At 48.1% G+C, this 23,999-nt stretch overlaps 1 protein-coding gene across 3 annotated transcripts in view; it reads right to left on the bottom strand.

The window, feature by feature from the left end:
- Positions 1–23,999, bottom strand: part of RANBP3 (RAN binding protein 3) — a 282,525-nt gene that overhangs the window by 180,431 nt on the left and 78,095 nt on the right. For 2 of the 3 annotated variants that reach the window (XM_044998665.1, XM_044998666.1), the window contains exon 3: positions 9,846–10,046. The exons of the other annotated variant lie outside the window; for it this stretch is intronic. In XM_044998665.1, the coding sequence (XP_044854600.1) occupies positions 9,846–10,046 (201 nt within the window). The remainder of the gene's footprint in view (positions 1–9,845; positions 10,047–23,999) is intronic. 3 annotated transcript variants of the gene reach the window in all.

Raw genomic sequence — 23,999 nt, 5'->3', positions numbered from 1 at the left:
AAAACCCCTGCCCCTCAAATCCTTTGGGACCTCTTCCACCACTCCGATAGCCAGGAGCACCTGTACCTCCTGTAAGAGGAGTTGCTCGTGAGAGGGGTCCCTGAAGAGGGACGGGGAGGGAGGGTGGGAAGGGGGTGACGACAAACTGAAGATGGTATCCAGTTTCCACCATGCGTAGGACCCAGCGATCTGACATTATGTGGGACCACACAGGGAGGAAATAGAAGAGGCGGCTGGAGAAAGGCGGGAAAGGATCCTGCAAGGAGACTAGTGCTCCGTCCTTGGGCGCACCTTCAAAAGTTTTGCTTGGGCCCCACTGATGGTTTTGGGGGGCCCTGATTCTGGCCTGACTGAGGACCAGATTGTCTCCTCCTATTACCACGGCCACACCTTCTAGCGAAGTCTTGCCACGATCAAGGGTTAGGGTAGGTGCGCTGTGGTTGGGGCCGGAAGGGCCTACGTTGCGTCACCGGGGTATGCATGCCCAGTAAGCGCATGATGGCCCTGTTGTCCTTCAGACTCTGAAGTCTGGGATCAGTTTTATCTGAGAATACCCCCTGGCCATCAAAGGGCAGGTCTTGAATAGTCTGCTGCAGCTCTGGTGGAAGACTGGACGCTTGTAGCCATGAAATGTGGCGCATAGCCACGCCCGAGGCTAGAGTCCTAGCCGCCGAATCCGCGGCATCTAAAGACACCTGCAGGGATGTCCTCGCCACTTTCTTGCCCTCTTCTAGCAAGGCTGCAAATTCCTCCCTGGACTCCTGGGGAACCAATTCCTTGAACTTCCCCATCAAGCTCCAGGTGTTATAACAGCTCAGGAGGGCCTGCTGATTAGCTATCCTGAGCTGTAGGCCACCAGCTGAATAAATCTTGCGCCCGAATAAATCCAGGTGCCTAGCGTCCTTGGACTTAGGGGCGAGCGCTTGCTGGCCGTGTCTCTCCCTCTCGTTCACAAACTGTACCATGAGGGAGCAAGGTTGGGGGTGAACATACAAATATTTATAGTCCTTAGAGGGCACCATGTATTTCCTCTCCACCCCTCTGGCCGTGGGAGGGATAGACGCTGGGGACTGCCAGATCATATTGGCATTAGCCTGGATGGTCCGAATGAAAGGTAGGGCTACACGTGTAGGGGCATCGGCCGATAAAATGTCCACCACCGGATCCTCAACTTCCACCACCTCCTCCACCTGGAAGCTCATGTTCTGTGCCACCCTACGTAGCAATTCCTGATGTGCACGAAGATCTATAGACGGTGGGCCAGAGGAGGACATGCCTGCTATGGCCTCGTCACGTGAGGGTGAGGAGGACACCCCCGGGACTAGCAGATCCTGGGGAAGGTCTGGTTGAGGAGGGTCCAGTTGCCCTAGGTCCACCCACGCTAGTGGCATGGGCCTGATCTGATGGCAGGGCAGTCGCCTCCGAGACTACCAGGGGAGGGCAGCCCACAGTGGCCTCATACAGCCAAGGCTCCAAATGGGCAGATCGAGAAGCACCTGAGGGGACACCTTGGGCTTGGTGGTATGCCCAAGGAGTGCAGAAGGACCACTGTGGAGGTACCTGGTCAGGATCCTGTCTTTCATCTTGCCCCTGGCTAGCACCATCAGCATCATGGCCCTGGATGCGGTAGCCACTCCCTGCTTGGGACGACGTTGAATTTGGTCGTGAAGGCCAAGGCAGGGCCGAACGCACATGCAGCGTTGCACCATCCCGCTCTGTCGCTCCGCGCCTGGGAGCTGGAGACCGGTGCCAGGATCTCGGGCAGTACCGCGATCGGGACCAACGGTCATAACGGTGTCGGGAGGCTGATCTAGATCTCGATGACGACCTACAGCCCAGGTGGTGCTGGGATCGGCTGCGAGACAATTGGTGCCGGGACCAGTGCCGAGAGCTGAATCGGTCCCGATCATACCGGAAGGGAGACCTACGTGAGGCGGAGCGGCGCCAAGATGGGGATCGGTGCCGGGACTGCGAGCGGTGCCGAATCCAGGACCATCAGCGGGATCAGGGCCGCGACCCGGACCAGGACCAAGATCGGTGCCGAGTTGTCTCACTCTGTGAGGAAGGTCGCATGAAGGCGGGTTTCCATATGGATGGAACAGTCCACACCGGCGGTGCCGAAGGGCGAGACGGTCCAGGCTCAGTCAGCGCAATCAGGTCGCGAGCAGTGGAGAAGGTCTCCGGAGTGGACAGCCTTGCGGCGCCGGAATCAATGGTGCCGGACTTGGAGCCTTCGCGGGGCTGTCCGGCCCGGGTTGTTGCTCCAATGGGGGCACAGGCAGCACCTGCAACTGAACAGGAGCAGCAGGTGGTTTGTGCTGCTTCTTGGGCCACGAAGACAGCAAGAGATGTCGCGCCTGTACTGGTGCCGGAGTCGTCCGGTGCCGAGAGTCTTTGCTGGTGCCGGGTCGTTCCAGTGCCAGAGGCACTCTTCGGACCAACGGTGTCTGGTCTGCACGCGGTATCGAAGGCACCGAGCTAAGTGCCGCTTACAGGAGGAGCTGTATTAAACGAAAGTCACGCTCCTTTTTTGTTCAAGGCTTGAAAACCTTACAAATGTGACACTTATCTGGTTGATGGGATTCCCCCAGGCACTTCAAGCAGGTGTTGTGGGGGTCTCCCATATGCATCAGCTTGAGACAGGCCGAGCAAGGCTTGAAACTCGGAGACCTGGGCATGGGCCCTGGTACCGGGGAGGAGGGAAGGGGATAAACCCCGTTTCCTCCAAGTACTATCTACACTATGTACAAAACTTACTATTAACTACACTATAACTGATAAAAACTATTAACAACTACACTAAACAACTATCTACAGTACGAGTAAAGAGCTAAGGAGGTGGAGATCAGCTATGCCGCGCTCCACAGTTCCAACGACTGTCATGGGTGGTAAGAAGGAACTGAGGGGGCGCTGGGTCGGCAGGGGTATATATCCGGCACCATAAGGGCGCCACTCCAGAGGGCGCTTCAGCCAACCCACCAAGCGATGCTAGGGTAAAAATCTTCCGACAATCGTGCACATGGCGTGCGCACACCTACATATGTGTGAATCGATATGAACAAGCACTCGAAGTAGTAGTATGATTCCCTTCTTGTCCCAAACTGTTAAGTAGTGTTGGTGTGCACTGTTAAACAATTGCTGTATTTTAGTGGTGGATGAAATTACCCTGAAAAAGAACCTGCTTACGCATTTTGGAATCCTTTATTATGGGCAGTGCTGTAGCACTGCTTAAAGTTGCATGACACTTCCCATTATAAGACCCTTTTTTCAGTTGCCTATAACTTTGCCAAACTAACTATTTGGGCTGAAATTTTCAATGCTGGGTGCCTGCCTCATGCTGAATTGTTCTGCAAAATTTCAGGCAAAACGGTTAGCCATTTCCAAGAACAAAGCTAGAGAAAAATACTTTTTTCCACTGCTAAATTCCTGGTCACCCCCTTTCTTTGGAAAACGTTAGGGCCCCCATGCTTTGAAGAAAGGACTTGAAATTGGTAAGCTGCGTGTCAGCAATGTGCCTTTCGCCACCCTCTATAAAAATTCACCCAAATTTTAAAAAAATCCCAGCTTGCACATGCTCAGTAGAGACTTGTCAGAGCTTAACAGCTAAAAGTCACCGAGTCTGTCCTCACTAAGCACATCTGAGCCTTTCACAGCTCTTAGTGCTGATTAGATAATGCATGTACCATCCCCATAAAATGAGTGAGCATCCTCCAGCACTAGGCTATAGAGGCGAAGCTGGACTTTCCCTGCAATGGCTGCTCTGGGCTGGGGCCAGATCAGGCACCAGAATACAAAGCAGGGAACCAGTTTCTCCTGTGCTCTCCATGTCTTCCCTGCTGACACCCAGTTAGCATGGAGGAGGAAGACATGTGATTTGAATGCAGAGGGGACAACAGCTGGACCTAAGGCAGTACAGAGGAGGACTGGGGAACAGACTGGGACAAGGAGCCTGCAGGGATAGAGACTGGGACTGAATGCTAGCAGGTGGCAGCAACTAGGAATGGCTCGGCAAAGAAACTAGGTCTGGGAGCCACTGAAGAAAATGGACGGGGAAGACCTAAGGGAACCAGCTGGAGAGGATAGGGAGACATAGGGAGAACCAGGACTTGCTGGGCAAAGAAACTGGGTCAAGGAGGACCCAAGTTGGGTCAGAAGCCTAGGGAGGAGAACTTGTAACCAATTGGGTCAGAGAGAGATCAGGGAGGGAAATGGGACAGTATATCATGTAATCAGAGACTATCAAAATGCATATGCAAAAGGAGGACAAATTAATTCTGGCATTTCTCATCTTCTGAGTGCTTGACTTTGCAACATTAACCTAATATTTATTTAAAGGTAATTTAAGGCATCATCATTACTAAAGTTTCTGCTCTAAGTGTGCCAATAGTTAGACCCACTGAATTTCTACAACTCAGGAATCAGTCTTCCATAGCGTAAGGCCAGAAGGGACCATTATGATCATCTAACCTGATTTCCTGCATAACACAGACCACAGAACTTCACTCTGTAATTTCTGCATCAAGCCCAAAACTTTTCTTTTAAGAAAGACATCCAGTCTTAAAGACTAAATGATGGAGAACCCACCATGTCCCTAGATAATTTGTTTCAATGATATATTTTCAACAATGGTAATTAACATCTTATTTCTAGTGTAAATTTGTCTACTTTCAGCCTCCAACAACTGGACCTTTTTTCCTGCTAGATTAAAGAGCCCTCTTATGATCAGAAATATCTTCCTCATGCAGACCATCATCAAGTCACCTCTTAATCTTCTCTTGAATAAATTAAACATTGAGCTTCTTAAGTTCTCACCATAAGGTGAGTTTTCCAGACTTTGAGTCATTCTTATAGTTCTTGAAGACTATTCCTAGGATCAGGTACTCTCTCTCCCAGAAACAGTGCCTGAATCTAATCCAATATTTAGAATACACTTGAGAAGTCAATTTCCTCCTTTTGTCAAATACAGCATGATATGATTGAGGTGGTCAAGGTACTGAGGAATCTCACTTCAATAGCCAGGTACTTGTATATAGTCCATGTACTCTATGGCAGGCTGAAACTCAATTCTGTCTCAGTTTCATTTAAATTAGAGAATGAGTGTTTTAAAATTAAGTATGATAAATAAAATCTATGCAGTAGTGTCCTAATGTTTATTTTGATGGTAAATTCTATTTTACATTCTCCACACATTCAAGTTTTCAGAATCTAAGACAGCTGCATTGCAGAAGCTGTAAGGAGACGCTGTAGTGTTTGGCAAGTGGGATAGGGATAGTTGCCACTTCTGGAGGCATAGGAAGCAGTTTGTGGGCATGCGAAATTAGCTGGATGTTCTTGCTACCATTATGAGTGACACAGTTATCAATGTTGACATTTCAATTGCAGTCTTTAGATTTTAGAGCTTTCACTCTAGTGAAAATTCACAGCTACAGTCTTAGGCTACCTACAAACTCAGAAGACATCATTTCATTGGTTTACACAGTTACATTAACAAGGTTTCCTTCACAAACGTGAGGGCCAGAAACAAGCCTTTTAATTTAAAGCTTAGATACTTGACAGCAATTCTGTAGCAAAGGGTGAATTCCACAGCAAATTCTACATCTACAGAACTGCAGACCACATGGGGACCAGGATAAAGTTTTCAAAGGACTCAGACAGTACATCTGAATGCCTTGTCATCTTTGAAACTGGACAGTGCTTAAAGGCTCCAGTTAGCAAAAGTCTGAAAAAAAATGAAACTCCACCCTTCCTGCTGTGAGGAGCTTTCCTCTCCTCCTTCACAGCATCCTGGCTGCTGCATCTCTCCACTACTTTAACCTCTCCCCCAACCTTCTCCCCAAATGCTTTCTCAAATAGAAGCATCATATTGACAAGTTTATTGACAGTTTCATTGCTGCCCAGAAGCTTACATAAGAACATAAGAACGGGCGTACCGGGTCAGACCAAAGGTCCATCTAGTGCAGTATCTGTCTACCGACAGTGGCCAATGCCAGGTGCCCCAGAGGGAGTGAATCTAACAGGCAATGATCAAGTGATCTCTCTCCTGCCATCCACCTCCATCCTCTGACAAACAGAGGCTAGGGACACCATTCTTACCCATCCTAGCTAATAGCCATTTATGGACTTAGCCACCATGAATTTATCCAGTCCCCTTTTAAACATTGTTATAGTCCTAGCCTTCACAACCTCCTCAGGTAAGGAGTTCCACAAGTTGACTGTGCGCTGCGTGAAGAAGAACTTCCTTTTATTTGTTTTAAACCTGCTGCCTATTAATTTCATTTGGTGACCCCTAGTTCTTGTATTATGGGAATAAGTAAATAACTTTTCCTTATCTACTTTCTCAACATCACTCATGATTTTATATACCTCTATCATATCCCCCCTTAGTCTTCTCTTTTCCAAGCTGAAGAGTCCTAGCCTCTTTAATCTTTCCTCGTATGGGACCCTCTCCAAACCCCTAATCATTTTAGTTGCCCTTTTCTGAACCTTTTCTTTTTTGAGGTGAGGAGACCACATCTGTACACAGTATTCGAGATGTGGGCGTACCATGGATTTATATAAGGGCAATAATATACTCTCAGTCTTATTCTCTATCCCCTTTTTAATGATTCCTAACATTCTGTTTGCTTTTTTGACCGCCTCTGCACACTGCTCCTGTTTGCTTTTTTGACCACCTCTGCACACTGCTCCTGTTTGCTTTTTTGACCGCCTCTGCACACTGCAGAATAAAAAATAAAAAAAATCTTATTTTTACTTTGTTGCTGGTTAGTAAACAAAAGCAGCTGCAGAGGCAGTGGGCTGTCACATGTTTACAGAGTCAGGAAGATAACACAACATTAATATACATTCATTCAACACTTGGAATGTTATCTTCATAAGCATAAGAGTTCTGTCACCCCTTGTACACAGTAACCTGAAATTCTGCAAAAACTGAAGAGAACTGGGGCTTCCCATTTACCACTGATAAGTGGCTGAGAGGATTTGTTTTAAGACCAAAGAGTTAGACTATGCTTTCTGGGGGCTGTGTCCTATTCTGTGTTTTGCAAAGCACAATGAACATTTATAGTAGCACATAAACAACAAACAATACTGAGGACCATGGCCTTCTCTGTTAGCAAGGACCCATCATGGTGACTCAAAAGTCTCTCCATACCAATATATGAAATTAGAGGAAAAGGAGATGCAGCAGCCAGTCATATAAAATGGCATCTACACAAAGCACTTCAATTTCTTCCCTGATGAAGAAGAGAACCTTGGATTATTTCATTTTAGTGATCACTTGCGGTAAATCAAATAAAATGGTATTCATTAATGTTTCCCTACACAGATGCCATTCATTCTGTATCATCTTTCTGCTCAGTCAATTCACCTGAGTGTCTTTCTCCTGTAAAATGCATGGAGTGAAGAGACGACAGATTCTCTTCAATGCACACAAACACGGTCACTTCTTCGTTTGTCCATTGTGTCCTTAAATTCCATATTTGTTTACATACATCATTGTTAAAGGGTCATGGTAAAACAAGCAGAATTTAGGGCTTGTCTACACTGGCACTTTACACTGCTGCAACTTTCTCGCTCAGGAGTGTGAAAAAACCACCCCCCTGAGCGCAGCAAATTTCAGCTCTTTAAAGCGCCAGTGTAAACAGTGCAACAGCGCTGGGCAGGGCCGGCACAACCCATTAGTACAGCACTAACATTTGGGGGGCAGCGACTGCATCTTCGGCCACCCCGGTCATCGGCGATATTTCGGGGGCAGGACCTTCCGCCGCCTCTGTCGGGGGCGGGACCTTCCGCCACCTAGGGCGCCAAAAAAGCTGGTGGCGCTCTTGGCGCTGGGAGCTACACTCCTCATGAAGGCAGGTTTTTTAGTGCACTGGGAGAGAGCTCTCCCAGTGCTCTGCTGTGACTATGCAAGCCATGTTAAAGCGCTGCCACAGCAGTGCTTTAGTGTTGCCAGTGTAGATTAGCCCTTAGATACATTCTCCTAGCGGGAGTTGAGCTTATATAGCAGTTACCATGCCACATGCCCTGCAGCCTCAGGTGCAGAGGGTGGGAAGGAGAGACCTGAGCACAGTGTCCTCCAGCTAAATTCAGCTAGCAGATGATCCCTTGGGCACCGTTGCAAGCTGGTGCAGATTAGAGCAGCCTCTGGTGCACACTAACCTGGGCCAGATGACTAGCAGAAAATCAAGGAACTATAACCAGCTCTCAAAGCCCTCCATCCCCATGATACCAAGGGTAAACTTGACAAACAGGGAACCTAGCCCATGTCTGTCTGTCTGTCTTTACAGGTAACAGTAGTGCTAGGTGCACTGCCAGATCAACATTACTTACAATTCCTCCAGGTCTAGAATTAGCCTTACTTCACTAGCCTTCCTGGGGACACGAATGATGAATTATGTTCTGAAAGCCTATGATGGAACCAGGAATTTAGTGACATCAGCACTCAGAAGATGCACAGAAAAAAGCTAGGAGTTCTGTAGTATATTTTGAGGCAAGAGATTAACTGTATCTTGTCCTAGGAATCAAGAGGAATCCTGAGAGTATTTGATAGAACCTACTTCCAGAAGTCAATTATTGGCCATTGCTGAATGTCATTCTCCCCCACAGAAGTGAGTAAATAGCTTCCATCCTCCTGAGGGTTCTTTGAAAGCTCTGATGATAGTCACAAAGGACAATTAGCCATCAGAGTCCGCTTGGAAACCCAACTCCTGTATGATCTCTCTTCCAGATGCCGGCTCCAAAGACTGTTCTTGCATGTCCAGAATCTATTCAAACTCTGGGTTAACTAGCCTGACAATAGGACTACTTAGATTTTATAAAGAACGTGAACTCTAAAAAAGGATTATTATCTGTTAATCTCTATTTTCTTTTCTCTAGGCTTCACTTTCTTGAAGGGCTGTCCAAAGAATCTTTTCCTGGCCAATTTAGAGGAAACTAGCAACTATTTCATTTGGGTATCAGCTTTCAATTGTCTCAGCCAATGATATTTAGCGACTGTATTTGAACATACAGCCCTCTGCATTTCCACAGATGCATCTGATAAAAAGGCTTTACAGAGACTCTCTCTTATTAAGGACTTTTAAGTTTTGTCCAGATTGGCGCTTTGTCTCCAACACTATACTGTAACAGCTTTGACAGAACACATGGTAACACCAGTCTGTCCATTTGATCTTTCTGAAAATAGTCTCTCCTTCTCTGCAAGGATCACAGTCTTAAGCCAACAAAGCCACAACTTTACCTACCTTTGGGAACTGAATTTAAAAAGTTTTTTTTTCCAAATCTACAGTTTCACTCTTCTGCCTCATTAGGAAATTCTCTTTCAGCTTCTAAATTACATCCTCTAAAATGGAGGAATTACATGAATCCAGGGGAACAAGAGCTCTTTAGCTCTTCTTCCTTTGTTGTATTGGAAAATTATGACCTAGAGTCAGAAAAATCCTCTTCTTCTTTCAAAGATGAACTGGACAATAGCTACTTCCATTGCTTTTTAGATTATTGTGAACTCCCTCCCTACCACCACCACCCCACCTCCTCTTCTGGCTTGTGAGAATTCTTGCTCCTGGAATCACTGCATTTCTTTCTACCCTTTGAAGAAATTTTTGATAAAAGGACAGGTCTCTTAAAACTCTCCCTATTAAAAGGGTCCCATTATAGAAGAACGTCTATTTCTACCAACTGAACTACTGGCTTTGGAAGAAGTAATACAGGAGCTGGGAAAACTATTAACAATGAGACTTATTACCTCAAGTTAACAGCAATCACTTAACCCCGTTAGGGAAATGGACAGAATTTTAAAAAAATGAAATCCCCTCAGCAGCAGAAGTACTTGGTAGGTTCGCACTTACCCCTGCCAGTTCTTGTTGAATAGGAGCAAGCTGGGCTTCAGAAGCAGGAATCAGAGTACTGACTGAGGCAACAGCGGGAGCAGGAAGCTCAAAGTCGCACTCACCAGCTGATTCTTTGTGACCCATACCACCGTGGGGGGACTCAGCCTCTCCCTGTGGGTCCTCGCCTGAATCCGACAACCCTTTTTGCTCTGCAGGGGACTGGGAGCAAAAAAGACAATGTCCCTTCAATGCAAGGCTGCAACATGATGGAGTAGTTGTCCAAGTGACAGGATTTACTAATCCTTTTTTACCTTCAAAATTTTTGTGATCTGGCAGAAGACGTTGCTCCAATGAAAGAGAGCATAAAACAGGTAAGAACCTGTAACTGAATTAGTCCCCCATCAAATAAGCATCAGATGGAGCACACAAACTTTAAAAAGGCAGCCAAAACTATTCGTGCCCCCTAACCAAACCCGCTTTTCTGCCTGCCCCAACATCCCCAACCATAGGGTTATTGGGGTTTAGTTTCTCCCTTTGTTGAGCCTTGATTGACAGCTTCTACCCGCCTAGTGAGAACAACTCAGAGAAACAATTAGCAAACAGACAATTGCTGGAAATAATGGATTATTCCACTGTTACAGGCCATGCAGTTTAAGAGTAGTATTTGTTGGTTTTTAAATGTAATATATTAATATTCGCAAAACTTGTGTATTCATGTATCAACGCATTCTCTGAAAAACACAGTGGCAGATAGTCTCTCCTTTGTGTATATTTTTGAATTTACATTAAATTATGTTACATCATTACTAAAGGGAAAAGGATCTTATAGTAAGGAAATCTGGGTTCAGTTCCCACCTCTGCCACTGATTCCCTGAATGATCTTGGTCAAATCACTTAATTTTCCTGAGTCACAGCTCTCCATCTATAGAGCAACAAAATTTCCCAAGCAAAGCAAAGATTTGAGATTTTTTAGGGTAGATGTATCCACGGCTGGATCTCTCTTACAAAGCAGTCAACAGAAGAGAAGAGGTTGACGAACTCTTGTTCTAGACCAAGTGTATCTAATAAGAAACTACCACCATTACCATGTTATATTTAAACAGAACCTTACATCCTTTAGAATTCAAAGCCCTTCACAAACATCAGATGATACATAAATATATGATCATTTCATCCACCACTGAAATACAGCCACCTTCCAAGTGAAACACAAAAACTGTTTGATAGCACAGAGGAACATTACATTAAGTCAAGAATGCTATAGACAACTGAAACAATAGTTTTATTGTAGGCAAGCACAATGTAAATACACAAACTACATCTCTACTTTTGTGAAAAGTGAATTGGATTGTTGATGATCCGTAAGAGGACAAAACTTTGATTTTACATCTCATCAGAAAGATAAGGTTTTGCTCAGGAATGGTCAGGATACTGTGGTGTTTAAGATTTCAAAATCAAAGTTTTATTTTAAATACACAAAGATTGCCAAACCCAAACACCAATTTGAAATAGTAAAGGAAATTAGGAAGAAAGAAGTGGAGAAGCACTTTATTCACACCCAAAAATGTCAGGAATTAGAGCATTTTGCCGCCCTTACCTATCCCCTCCCCACCCACACCCACACCCACACCCTCAGGGCTTGAAAAGGCCATTATGTTTAGCCCTTACAGTTCTAAAATAAACATTCCAAATGTAAATAACAAGTGGAAAATAAGGGAAGCTGATAGCAATGCCTCAGCTCCTCTCTAGTACTGTTCCAAGCAGTGGTCCCCAACACCGCGCCCGCGGGCACCATCGCACCCGCCTGGGCATTTATGTGCGCCGCCTAGTGCCCAGCAAGGGAGAGAAGCCACAACCCCACGCCTGCCGGGGACAGAGAACTCTGGGGCTGCAGGCGCTGGTGTTCTCGGTCCCTGGCAGGCGCGGGGCTACGGCTTCTCTCCAGCTTCTCCGGAGCTGCAGACTGCGGGCGCCGTTGTTCTCAGTCCCTGGTAGGCACGGGGCCGTGGCTTCTCTCCGACTTCTCCGGGGCTGCAGGCTGCGGGCGCCAGTGATCTCTGCACCGCCCACAACTGGTGCCAAAAAAAAACAAAAAACAAAACCAAAAAAAACAAACAAAAAGAAAAGCTCCGACTCTGCAGAATGGACGGAATGCCGCCCCCTAGCATGTACTGCCCCAGGCACGTGCTTGCTCCACTGGTGCCTGGAGCCGGCCCTGTATGTGAGTAATTGTTGGCGCCCGCCACACTCTTCTGAAAACATGAATGTGCTACTGGCCACAAAAAGGTTGGGGACCACTGCTCTATACCCTATCTCTGAGTGATCTCATCCACAATGAATCATAGAAGATTAGGGTTGGAAGAGATCTCAGGAGGTCATCTAGTCCAACCCCCTACTCAAAGCAGGACCAACCCCAACTAAATCATCCCAGCCAGAGCTTTATCAAGCCGGGCCTCAAAAACCTCTAAGGATGGAGATTCCACCACCTCCCTAAGTAACCCATTCCAGTGCTTCACCACACTCCTAGTGAAACAGTGTTTTGTAATAGCCAACCTAGACTTCCCTCACTGCAACTTGAGACCATTACTTCTTGTTCTGTCATCTGCCACCACTGAGAACAGCCGAGCTCCATCCTCTTTGGAACCCTCCTTCAGGTAGTTGAAGGCTGCTATCAAATCCCTCCTCACTCTTCTCTTCTGCAGACTAAATAAGTCCAGTTCCCTCAGCCTCTCCTCATAAGTCATGTGCCCCAGACCCCTGATACTTTTCGTTGCCCTCCGCTGGACTCTCTCCAATTTGTCCACATCCTTTCTGTAGTGGGGGGGCCCAAAACTGGACACAATACTCCAGTCCAGTGCCAAATAGAGGGGAATAATCACTTGCCTCGATCTGCTGGCAATGCTCCTACTAATGCAGCCCAATATGCCGTTAGCCTTCTTGACAACAAGGGCACACTGCTGACTCATATCCAGCTTCTCATCCACTGTAATCCCCAGGTCCTTTTCTGTAGAACTGCTGCTTAGCCAGTTGGTTCCCAGGCGGTCTGTAGTTCCCCAGGTTCTCCTTCTTCTCTTTTTTAAAGATGGTCACTATATTTGCTTTTTTCCAACTGTCCTACCCCAATCACCACACGTTTTCTAAGATAATGGTCAATGGCTCTGCAATCACATCAGCCAACTCCCTCAGCACCCTCAGCTGCATTAGATCTGGACCCAGGGATTTGTGCATGTCCAGCTTTTCTAAATAGCCCTAACCTATTCTTCCATCACTGAGGGCTGCTCACCACCTCCCCATTCTGTGTTGCCAAGTGCAGCAGTGTGGTAGCTGACCTTGACTGTGAAGACCGAGCCAAAAAAAAAAAAGCACTGAGTACTTCAGCATTTTCCAGATCATCTGTCACTAGGTTGCCTCCCCCATTCATTAAGGGTCCCACACTTTCCCTGGCCTTTTTCTTGTTGCTAACATACCTGGAAACCCTTCACATCCCTTGCTAGCTACAACTCCAGTTGTGTTTTGGCCTTCCTGATTACTCCCCTGAATGCTCAAGCAATATTTTTATACTCCTCCCTAATCATCTGTCCAAGTTTCCACTTCTTGTAAGCTTCCTTTTTGTGTTTAAGATCACTGAAGATTTCACTGTTAAGCCAAGCTGGTTGTCTGCCATATTTGCTATTCTTTCTGCACATCGGGATGGTTTGTTCCTGTTCCCTCAATAAGGCTTCTTTAAAATACAGCCAGCTTTCCTGGACTCCTTTCTCCCCCATATTAGCCTCCCAGGGGATTCTGCCCATGAGTTCCCTAAGGGAGTCAAAGTGTGCTTTTCTGAAGTCCAGGGTCCGTATTTTGCTAGTCTTCTTTCTTCCTTTTGTGAAGATCCTGAACTCAACCATCTCATGGTCACTGCAGCCCAGGTTGCCACCCACTTCTATTTCCCCTACCAATTCTTCCCTGTTTGTAAGCAGCAGGTCAAGAGAAGAACGGTCCCTGGTTGGTTCCTCCAGTAGTTGCACCAGAAATTTGTTCCCAACACTCTCCAAAAACTTCCTGGATTGTCTGTGCACTGCTGTATTGCTCTCCCAGCAGATGTCATGGTCACTGAAGTCCCCCATTAGAACCAGGGCCTGTGTTCTGGAAACTTCAGTGAATTGTCTGAAGAAAGCCTCCTCTACCTCAACCTCCTGGTCTGGTGGTCTATAGCATATGCCCACCACATCAGCACCCTTGTTGCTCTCACTTCGAAACTTAACCCAAAGACTCTCAACTGGCTTTTCTCCAGTTTCATACTGGAGCTCTGAACAGTCATACAGTGCAACTCCTCCATCTTTCCTCCCTTGCCTGTCATTCCTGAACAGTTTATACCCATCCATGACAGTGCTCCAGTCATGTGAGCTACCCCACCAAGTCTGTTATTCCAATCACATCATAGTTCTTTGACTCCTACATACATATGGCATTGACTGATATCTGTATGCAGATCTCCCTCCATCCAAACTAAATCTCCTTGTGGTGCCTAGCCCTCACCTGAAACTTGAAACGGCCTGACTTTTCCCTCAGAGCCCTCCCCCCCACACACCTTTATCAGTCATGGTGGACATCACCATCATCTTACTTGTCACTGTAGGCTATAGTTTTGGCTTCATCTTTGATTTGAACCTCTCCAGTGATCCACACATCCAGGCCATGTTTAAATCTTACTGTTTCTTCCTGAAGATCCCCAAGACCTGAACTTTCTTCTTTGTCCCCTTCACTACTGCAATCTCAACTTCTTAGATCTATTTGAAGTGCTGCTACTACGATCATCTTCCTGGCTCTTGGTCTCCACCTATATCAATGTCCACTCTTGACATCTCTCCAAGGGCTTCACCACTTCAACTGCATCAAGTACAAAATTTCTCATCCTTACTTTCAAACTCCTCCACAATTTTCCTCTCATCAGGAACCCCACCTTTTCTGTTCTAATGATGATGTCAACTTCCATCACCTATTTCTTCAACAAGCACTTTCATGCTTTTTTCTCAGGCCACCCTTAGGAAAAGCTCCCAATCAAAATCTGTGAAGCCATCACCTTTCCTCCTTCAAATTCCTCTTCAAAACTCACCTCTGAGGGAATGCACACATAAAACTACTACCTGATAAAGGATAGGCAGGTGACAAGTTGTGATCACTGCTACTAACTGGCTAACAACTGCACACATCTATTATAATCTTGTCTCCCCTGCATACCCCAAAGACCACTTGTCTCATCAACTTGTTTTTCAGACTCTTTGAGGCACAGATGCTCATTTACTACATCTGTTCAGTTCCTAGTATAACTTGGCCTTACCAGATTGTGGCCTTTAGAGGTTACCACATAAAAGGTAACATCAGTAGATTCACAGTAACAGAAATGCAGACAATTAATAAAAGGGAAGATTGAAGATATCAGTGAAAAATCTCTGGCAAGTAGTATCATTAATAAAAAAAGGACAGTTACCTGTTTCCATAACTGGCGTTCTTCGAGATGTGTTGCTCACGTGTATTCCACAGCAGGTGTGCGTGCTCGCCACGTGCACCGGTGCCGGAAGTTTTTCCCTTAGCAGTACCCGTAGTGGGGGAGCCCCGCTACAACCCCTGGAGTGGCGCCTCTATATCACACTATAAGGGAAGCTGCGCGCTCTCCCCACCCTCAGTTCCTTCTTGCCAGACAACTCCAACAGAGAGGAAGGAGGGCGGGATGTGGAATACACCTGAGCAACACATCTCAAAGAACGCCCGTTACAGAAACAAGTAACTGTCCTTTATTCTTTGAGTGATTGCTCATGTGTATTCCACAGTAGGTGATTCCAAGCTATACCTGATGGAGGCAGGTAGGAGTTTATGGGTTACCGGGCAGAGCACTGCCTTCCAAACCCGGCGTAATCCTGCGTTTGGGAGACGATCGCATAGTGCGATGAGAAGGTATGGACAGAGGACCATGTAGCAGCCCTGCAGATGTCCTGAATTGGGACATAAGCCACGTAGGCAGCGGACAAGGCCTAAGCTCTCGTCGAGTGGACCTTCACTATAGGAGGCGGGGGAACCCCTGCCAGGTCGTAACAAGTGCGTATGCACGAGGTAATCCAGCGGGAGATCTGCTGGGTGGATACGGGTCACCCCTTCATGCGCTCGGCAGAAGCAATGAAAAGCTGGGGGGGGGGGATTTACGGAATGGCCTGGTTCAGTCTAAGTAAAAGGCCAGCGCTCTATGCACATCTAGCATGTGCAAGCGACGTTCCTCATTAGAGGCATGGGGCTTAGGACAGAGGACTGGGAGGAAGATGTCCTGATCCATGTGAAAAGCTGAGACTACCTTCGGCAGAAAAGCTGGGTGCGGGCGGAGCTGGACCTTATCTCTATGGAAGACCGTATACGGGGGTTCGGAGGTCAGGGCCCTAAGCTCTGAGACCCGGTGGGCTGAGGTGATAGCGACCAGAAACGCCACCTTATACGATAAGTGGGACCAAGAACATGTGGCCAAGGGCTCAAATAGAGGCCCTGAGAGGCAGGAGAGCACCACATTCAGGTCCCAGAGCGGGACCGGGGGTCTAGCATAAGGGAATGCCCGATCCAGCCCCTTGAGAAACCGGGAGGTCATGCGATGTGAGAACACCGAATGGACGCCAGGTGCACCCTGACCAAGGAGGGAGCCAGCCCTTGGGTCCTAAGGGACAGGAGGTAATCGAGAATAAGCTGGACAGACGGGAGGAGGGGGGAAGAACCTCTCTCCCTCGCCCACATGTTGAACTGATACCATTTGGCCAGGTAGGTTCGACGTGTTGACGGTTTCCTGCTCTCGAGCAGGACTTGCCTAACATCCTCCGAACACCTTCCCTCTTCTTCATTCAGCCACGGAGCAGCCCCGCTGTCAAGTGGAGAGCGGCCAGGTTGGGGTGAAGGAGACATCCTCCTTCCTGGGAGAGGAGGTCCGGTCGGAGCGGCAGCCTGTATGGGGGGGCGGCCACTAAAAGCTGCAGGAGGGTCCCGTACCAATGCTGACGGACCCAATCCGGAGCTATGAGGATAATCCGAGCCCTGTCTGCCTTCACCTTCTGTAGGACCCTGTCTATCGGGGGAAGGACGGGAAGGAGTAGAACAGGTGGCCCAACCATGGGATTAGGAACGCGTCCGATATCGCCCCTTTGCCCTCTCCCGCCCTGGAGCAGAATCGTGGGCATAGGCAATTCTGGGTGGTGGCGAATAGATCTACCCGGGGAGTGCCCCACTGTAGGAAAAGCTGCCTGGCCACCTCCCTGTTCAGAGACCATTCGTGTTGTTGGGAGAAAGTCCTGCTTAGGCAATCTGCAAGCGTATTGCGCCTGCCTAGGTGAAAAGCCCTGAGATGGATGTTGTGGGCTATACAAAACTCCCACAGGAGCTGGGATTCCTGGCACAAGGCCACGGAACGCGTGCCCCCTAGTCTGTTGATATAATACATTGCGGTCATATTGTCCATGAGGACCCTGACCACCTGCCCCTCTAGGTGCTGGCTGAAGGCTACACACGCCAGGCGTACCACCCTGAGCTCCCTCACATTTATGTGCAAGCACACTTCCGAGGGCGACCATGCGGCCTGCATCTTGAAGCTTCCCACGTGGGCTCCCCATCCCAGGTCTGAGGTATCCAACACCAAATCTAGTGAGGGAGGGGGTTTTCAGAAGGGGATTCCCTGAAGCATGTTGCTCGGGAGGGACCACCATTGTAGGTCAGCTACTACATTCGGTGGCAATGTGACGACCTTGTCCAGGGCGTCCCTGGCCTGGGAATAGTGAGAGGCCAGCCACAGTTGGAGGGGCCTCATTCTGAACCTGGCATGCCGCACCACGGAGGTGCACACACTGCCATATGGCCTAACATTTTAAGGCACTCCTGTGCCGTCATCATCGGAAAAGCCGTGACCGAGGAGATGAGACCTTTGAACATCTCGAACCTGTCTCGGGGGGAGGGAAGCCATGGCTACCAGGGAGTCTAACAGCGTCCCTATAAAGTGTATGCGCTGAACCGGGACTAACGTGGACTTTTCCTTGTTCACCACTAGGCCTAGAGTCATGCATGTATATAGCAGGAATTCCACCTGCACCTGGGACTGAGACTTGCCCTTGAGCAGCCAGTTGTCTAGGTAGGGAAAGATCTGCAGCCCGTTCCTCCTGAGGTGGGCTGCCACCACCGCCATGCATTTGGTAAAAACCCTGGAGTCCGTAGAAAGACCAAAGGGGAGGACCATAAACTGGTAATGGTCTGTCCCCACCAGGAAGCGGAGGAAGCGCCTGTGACCCTCGAAAATGTGGATATGGAAATACGCATCCTGGAGGTCCAGGGATGCGAACCAATCCCCAGGGTCCAGGGATGGGATAATAGAGGCCAGGGACACCATACGGAATTTGCATAGAACCAGAAACTGGTTGAGATTCCGGAGTTCGAGGATGGGCTTGAGCCTGCCTTTTGCCTTCGGGACCAGGAAATACCGGGAGAAAAAACCTTTGCCCTGGAATTCCTGAGGTACCCTCTCCACCGCGCCCAGGTCGAGGAGGCGCGTCACTTCCTGATTTAGGAGGAGGGCGTGTTCTGGGTCCCCAGAAACACCCCGGGGTGGAGGATGATGTGGTGGTGGCGCATCGAACTGCAGCCTGTACCCCTCGGAGATGGTACTGAGGACCCACCAGTCCGACGTTATATGGGACCAATGCACTCTGAAGGCCGATAAACGGTTGCCAAAAACCAACTTTATTGACTAGGGGATTTCCCTGGCAACAGGCCAAGTGGTCCCCCGCAAAGAGTCAAAAATGCCTTTTCCCTTGCCTCTTGCTCTTGGAAGGACAGGGGCGAGGGGCCAAACGGGACTCGCACTGTGACCTGCACCTCTGGTCCCTAGGTCTTTTTGGCGGAGGCTCGTATCTGCCCCTTACGGGGGGAGCCAAAGGCTGCAGCCTGGGTTTGTCCTTGGCTGGTGGGACATACAGGTCCAAGAGTCTGCAGGGTAGCGCGGGAGTCTTTCATCCTGTGCAGACGAGTATCTGTTTGTTCTGCGAACAATGCCTTGCCATCGAATGGCAGGTCCTGCATCAGGGACTGGGATTCCATGGACAGCCCCGACAGCGAGAGCCACGATGCCCGACACATGGAGACAGCCGAGGTCATGGAACGTGCCGCTGTGTCAGCCACACCCGAGGCCACCTGTAGTGCTGCCTTAGCTACTGCCGCACCCTCATCGACTAGAGCCCTGAATTCCTTCCTGTCCCTCTCTGGGAGGGAGAGCTCGAATTTAGGCAGAGACCCCCACAAGTTAAAATCGTATCTATTCAGGAGCGCTTGATGGTTTGCAACCCTGAGCTGGAAACTTGCCGAGGAATAAACCTTTTTTCCCAAAGGTGTCCAGGCTCCTCACATCTTTATCTTTGGGGGTGGGCGCGGGCTGGCCATGTCTTTCTCGGTGATTAACCAATTCCACCACCAGTGAGTTCGGGGAAGGGTGAGTGTAGAGATACTCATGGCCCCTTGTTGGCACGAAGTACTTCCACTCTGCCTTGTTAGAGATGGGCCACAGAGAGGCCGGGGTTTGCCATAAAGCAAACAAAATATAGGCCACCCCTTGGTGAAGCGGTAGAGCCACGCGGCCCGGTGCCGAGGATGAGAGGACATTAAACAAATTGTCCGCCGATTCCTCCATTTCCTCTGCCTGGAGCTAGAGGTTGGTGGCCACACGCCGGAGAACCTCTTGATGAGCTTTGAAGTCCTCCTGAGATGGAGGAGGCGGTGCCGCTATGGAGTTGCCCGGTACCGACGGGACAACCGGTACTGTCCCTAGGGCATCGGGCAGTGCCGATAGGTCGCACTCCGTGTCCGGGTGCGGTGCCGGTGATTCAGCGCCCGAGGACTGGTCTCGGTGCTGAGGCGGGGACGCCGAGGGTGCTTGGGATGCCCCAGGCACGGAGCAGGGACCCGGTGGTGCGGGCGCCTGGGGCCACGGTGCCCACTGACACCACTGTCCTTGCCACAGTGTACCTTGCCACTGCGCCAGCTGAGGCCCAAACAGGGTTATGCGTTCCTGAGGGACAGTGCGGCCTGGGGAAGGGCAGCTGGGAGCCGAGGCTGAAGTGACTGAGGATCGCACAGTGCCGTAGGATCGACTCGATCAGTGCCGAGCATGCCAGGTCTGACCCCGTGATTTAGACCTCGAGGACGATGATACATATACGTCAGAGGTGCTATCTCTGGAGTCCTGTCGGCGACCGCGGCTACAAGCGTCGGTGCCGGTGATTGTCGGGATGCACTCTAAACACGTTGCACGCCATGGTATGATCGGCAGTGCCAATGGTGCGGCGGCCTGCTATCACTGCGGCTGGACGAGGAGCGTCGACGCTTTATGTCCCGGCACCTGCGACTCCAGTGAGCCAAGGAGGACTCCGAAACTCGCTTCCAGGCGACCCTGACAATGGAGTAGAAACGTGACGCGAGCTATGGGAAGGCCCCGTGGATCGAGCAAAAACCTCTACTCCAATCTGGCCGGTGAGGGCTCGTGGGTGCCCGGTGGCGGCTTCCCTCGAGACCGGGGCCCCAGCTCAGGCGGCCCACTTGGTACCGGCATGACGAGGATGTTGCGCGCTGCCTGAGCCGCCTCCGGCATCGACGGAACCCGCATCGTCGGGGCGGTACACGCCAATGGGACCGGACTACTCCGCTCCACACGAGTTGGAGGTCTGGGTCCTGAGGAGGATCATGAGCTGCCCAACTCCGGTCCAGCCTCACCCCGTCCTTGTCTCGGCGCCGCTGGGTCTTGCCTTGCTTCTTAGCAGGGGAGCGGTGCCGACTGGTGGATGGGGCCTCGCTTCATACCGAGAACACAGTACCGGGTGCCGGGTTGGCGCACCAGTGCCAGAGCCAGAGCCGACTCCATAAGTAGAGCGGGAGTCAAATCTCACACTCGCGTTTAGTCCAGGGTTTAAAGCACTTACAAATTTTACAGCACTCACTTCTATGAGTCTCACCCAGACAACGAAGACACTCGGAGTGTGGATCGCTTCTGGGCATGGAAATGTGACAGAAGTTGCACGACTTCAAGCCTGGAGCTTGGGGCATGCCCTGAGCCAGGCTACTCACAGGAGAAACGGTCGAAGATCGTACTACTAAGGAAGATACTACAGCAAAGCTGGAGTAGAAGTTCCGACTACCTTCACTGGCGGCAAGAAGGAACTGAGGGTGCGGGGAGCATGCAACTCCCCTTATAGTGCGATATAGAGGCGCCACTCCAAGGGTCGCAGCGGGGCCCCTCACTACGGGTACTGCTAAGGGAAAAACTTCTGGCACCAGTGCACGTGGCGAGCACACACACCTACTGTGGAATATACCTGAGCAATCACTCAAAGAAGAAGTGTGTTTTTGGTTTTTTTTTAAATATCAGAAACAAAAAGTAGTCCCAACAGCAGTATAGGTCAATCACTAGATAGAGATCACAGAATTGTCAATGATGAAAAAAAAAAGCAAGAGTGTTAAATATTGCTGGTCTGAATACATGAAGGGTTATGCATACATGTTATATTATTAAGTATTTTGTATTCCAGCAAATAAACAATGACTAAGAATGACAAAGACCTAAAGAAGAGCTCTGTGTAGCTCAAAAGCTTGTCTCTCTCACCAACAGAAGATGGTCCAATAAAAGATATTACCTCACCCACCCTGTCTCTCTAATATCCTGGGACCAACACTGTTACAAAGGACTAAGTTACATAACATCTAAAAAAGTTAAATATTTTTAAATCAGCAGCTCCAGATACTTAATAGATTTTTAATAAATCTTGTTATACTGGGAAAGTTGAAGAGGGCTGCAAAAAAGCTAATGTTGTAACCAGTATAAAACAGTGGCATTAGCTGGACATCAAACCTGGACAAAAGAACAGAACAGCTGATATGAGACAAAGAACTAAAGGATGGTAACATAATTAATGCCCATCGTCACTGTTTTATGGAAAATGGTCTTGTCAAGCAAACTATCATTTTTTGATAAGACTACAGGTTTGGTTCAATACTGGCTGATTTCAAAATATAACTGCTAACGGTGATTTATCATAAAATGGATATGGTTCTATGGAGAACTGCAGGAATCTGTTTGTTTCCTAATGCTACTCTATACTTTTTATCAGTGAGCTAGAAGAAATTCTATAAGCATTGCTGATAAAGGTTGCAGATGGCACAAAGATTGGTGGAGTGGCAAATGTTGACAAAACCAGGCCACTTATACAGAACTATCTGAATCACATGGTAAGCTGGAAGAATCCTACAAGCATTTTAATAAGGCCAAATGCAAAGTAATACGTCTAAGAACAAAGAAATGGGACATAATTTATAGAATAGGGAACTGTATCTTAGAAAGCAAGCTCTCTAAAAAGGATTCGGGGGCATGGATGATAGCCAACTGAACATGAGTTCCCAGTGAAATCCCTGCAAGTTGTGTGGGCCCTTTTTAAAGGCACCATAATAGAGGCCCAACTTCAATGTATACCCCAAATTAAGAAAAACAGTAAAAGAACTAAAAAAGAGCCACCGTGGCTTAACAACCATGTAAAAGAAGCAGTGAGAGATAAAAAGACTTCCTTTAAAAAGTGGAAGTCAAATCCTAGTGAGGCAAATAGAAAGGAGCACAAACACTGCCAACTTAAGTGCAAGATTTGTAACCTGTCCTTTAAATCGGCTTCGGTACCCAATGACTGGAAGTTAGCTAATGTAACGCCAATATTTAAAAAGGGCTCTAGGGGTGATCCCGGCAATTACAGACCGGTAAGTCTAACGTCGGTACCGGGCAAATTAGTTGAAACAATAGTAAAGAATAAAATTGTCAGACACACAGAAAAACAAACTCTTGAGCAATAGTCAACATGGTTTCTGTAAAGGGAAATCGTGTCTTACTAATCTATTAGAGTTCTTTGAAGGGGTCAACAAACATGTGGACAAGGGGGATCCGGTGGACATAGTGTACTTAGATTTCCAGAAAGCCTTTGACAAGGTCCCTCACCAAAGGCTCTTACGTAAATTAAGCTGTCATGGGATAAAAGGGAAGGTCCTTTCATGGATTGAGAACTGGTTAAAGGACAGGGAACAAAGGGTAGGAATTAATGGTAAATTCTCAGAATGGAGAGGGGTAACTAGTGGTGTCCCCCAGTCCTCGGACCAATCCTATTCAATTTATTCATAAATGATCTGGAGAAAGGGGTAAACAGTGAGGTGGCAAAGTTTGCAGATGATACTAAACTACTCAAGATAGTTAAGACCAAAGCAGATTATGAAGAACTTCAAAAAGATCTCACAAAACTAAGTGACTGGGCAACAAAATGGCAAATGAAATTTAATGGGTCTAAATGTAAAGTAATGCACGTTGGAAAAAATAACCCCAACTATACATACAACATGATGGGGGCTAATTTAGCTACAACGAGTCAGGAAAAAGATCTTGGAGTCATCGTGGATAGTTCTCTGAAGATGCCCACGCAGTGTGCAGAGGCAGTCAAAAAAGCAAACAGGATGTTAGGAATCATTCTCTATCCCCTTTTTAATAAGACTGAGAATATATTATTGCCCTTATATAAATCCATGGTACGCCCACATCTCGAATACTGTGTACAGATGTGGTCTCCTCACCTCAAAAAAGAAAAGGTTCAGAAAAGGGCAACTAAAATGATTAGGGGTTTGGAGAGGGTCCCATACGAGGAAAGATTAAAGAGGCTAGGACTCTTCAGCTTGGAAAAGAGAAGACTAAGGGGGGATATGATAGAGGTATATAAAATCATGAGTGATGTTGAGAAAGTAGATAAGGAAAAGTTATTTACTTATTCCCATAATACAAGAACTAGGGGTCACCAAATGAAATTAATAGGCAGCAGGTTTAAAACAAATAAAAGGAAGTTCTTCTTCACGCAGCGCACAGTCAACTTGTGGAACTCCTTACCTGAGGAGGTTGTGAAGGCTAGGACTATAACCAGGTTTAAAAGAGAACTAGATAACTTCATGGTGGCTAAGTCCATAAATGGCTATTAGCCAGGATGGGTAAGAATGGTGTCCCTAGCCTCTGTTCGTCAGAGGATGGAGATGGATGGCAGGAGAGAGATCACTTGATCATTGCCTGTTAGGTTCGCTCCCTCAGGGGCACCTGGCATTGGCCACTGTCGG

This window comes from Mauremys mutica, chromosome 24 (assembly GCF_020497125.1).
Source record: "Mauremys mutica isolate MM-2020 ecotype Southern chromosome 24, ASM2049712v1, whole genome shotgun sequence".
Lineage (NCBI taxonomy): Eukaryota > Metazoa > Chordata > Testudines > Geoemydidae > Mauremys > Mauremys mutica.
The sequence above is the reverse complement of the archived record's forward strand: the minus strand, read 5'-3'. Positions and strand labels throughout refer to the sequence as shown.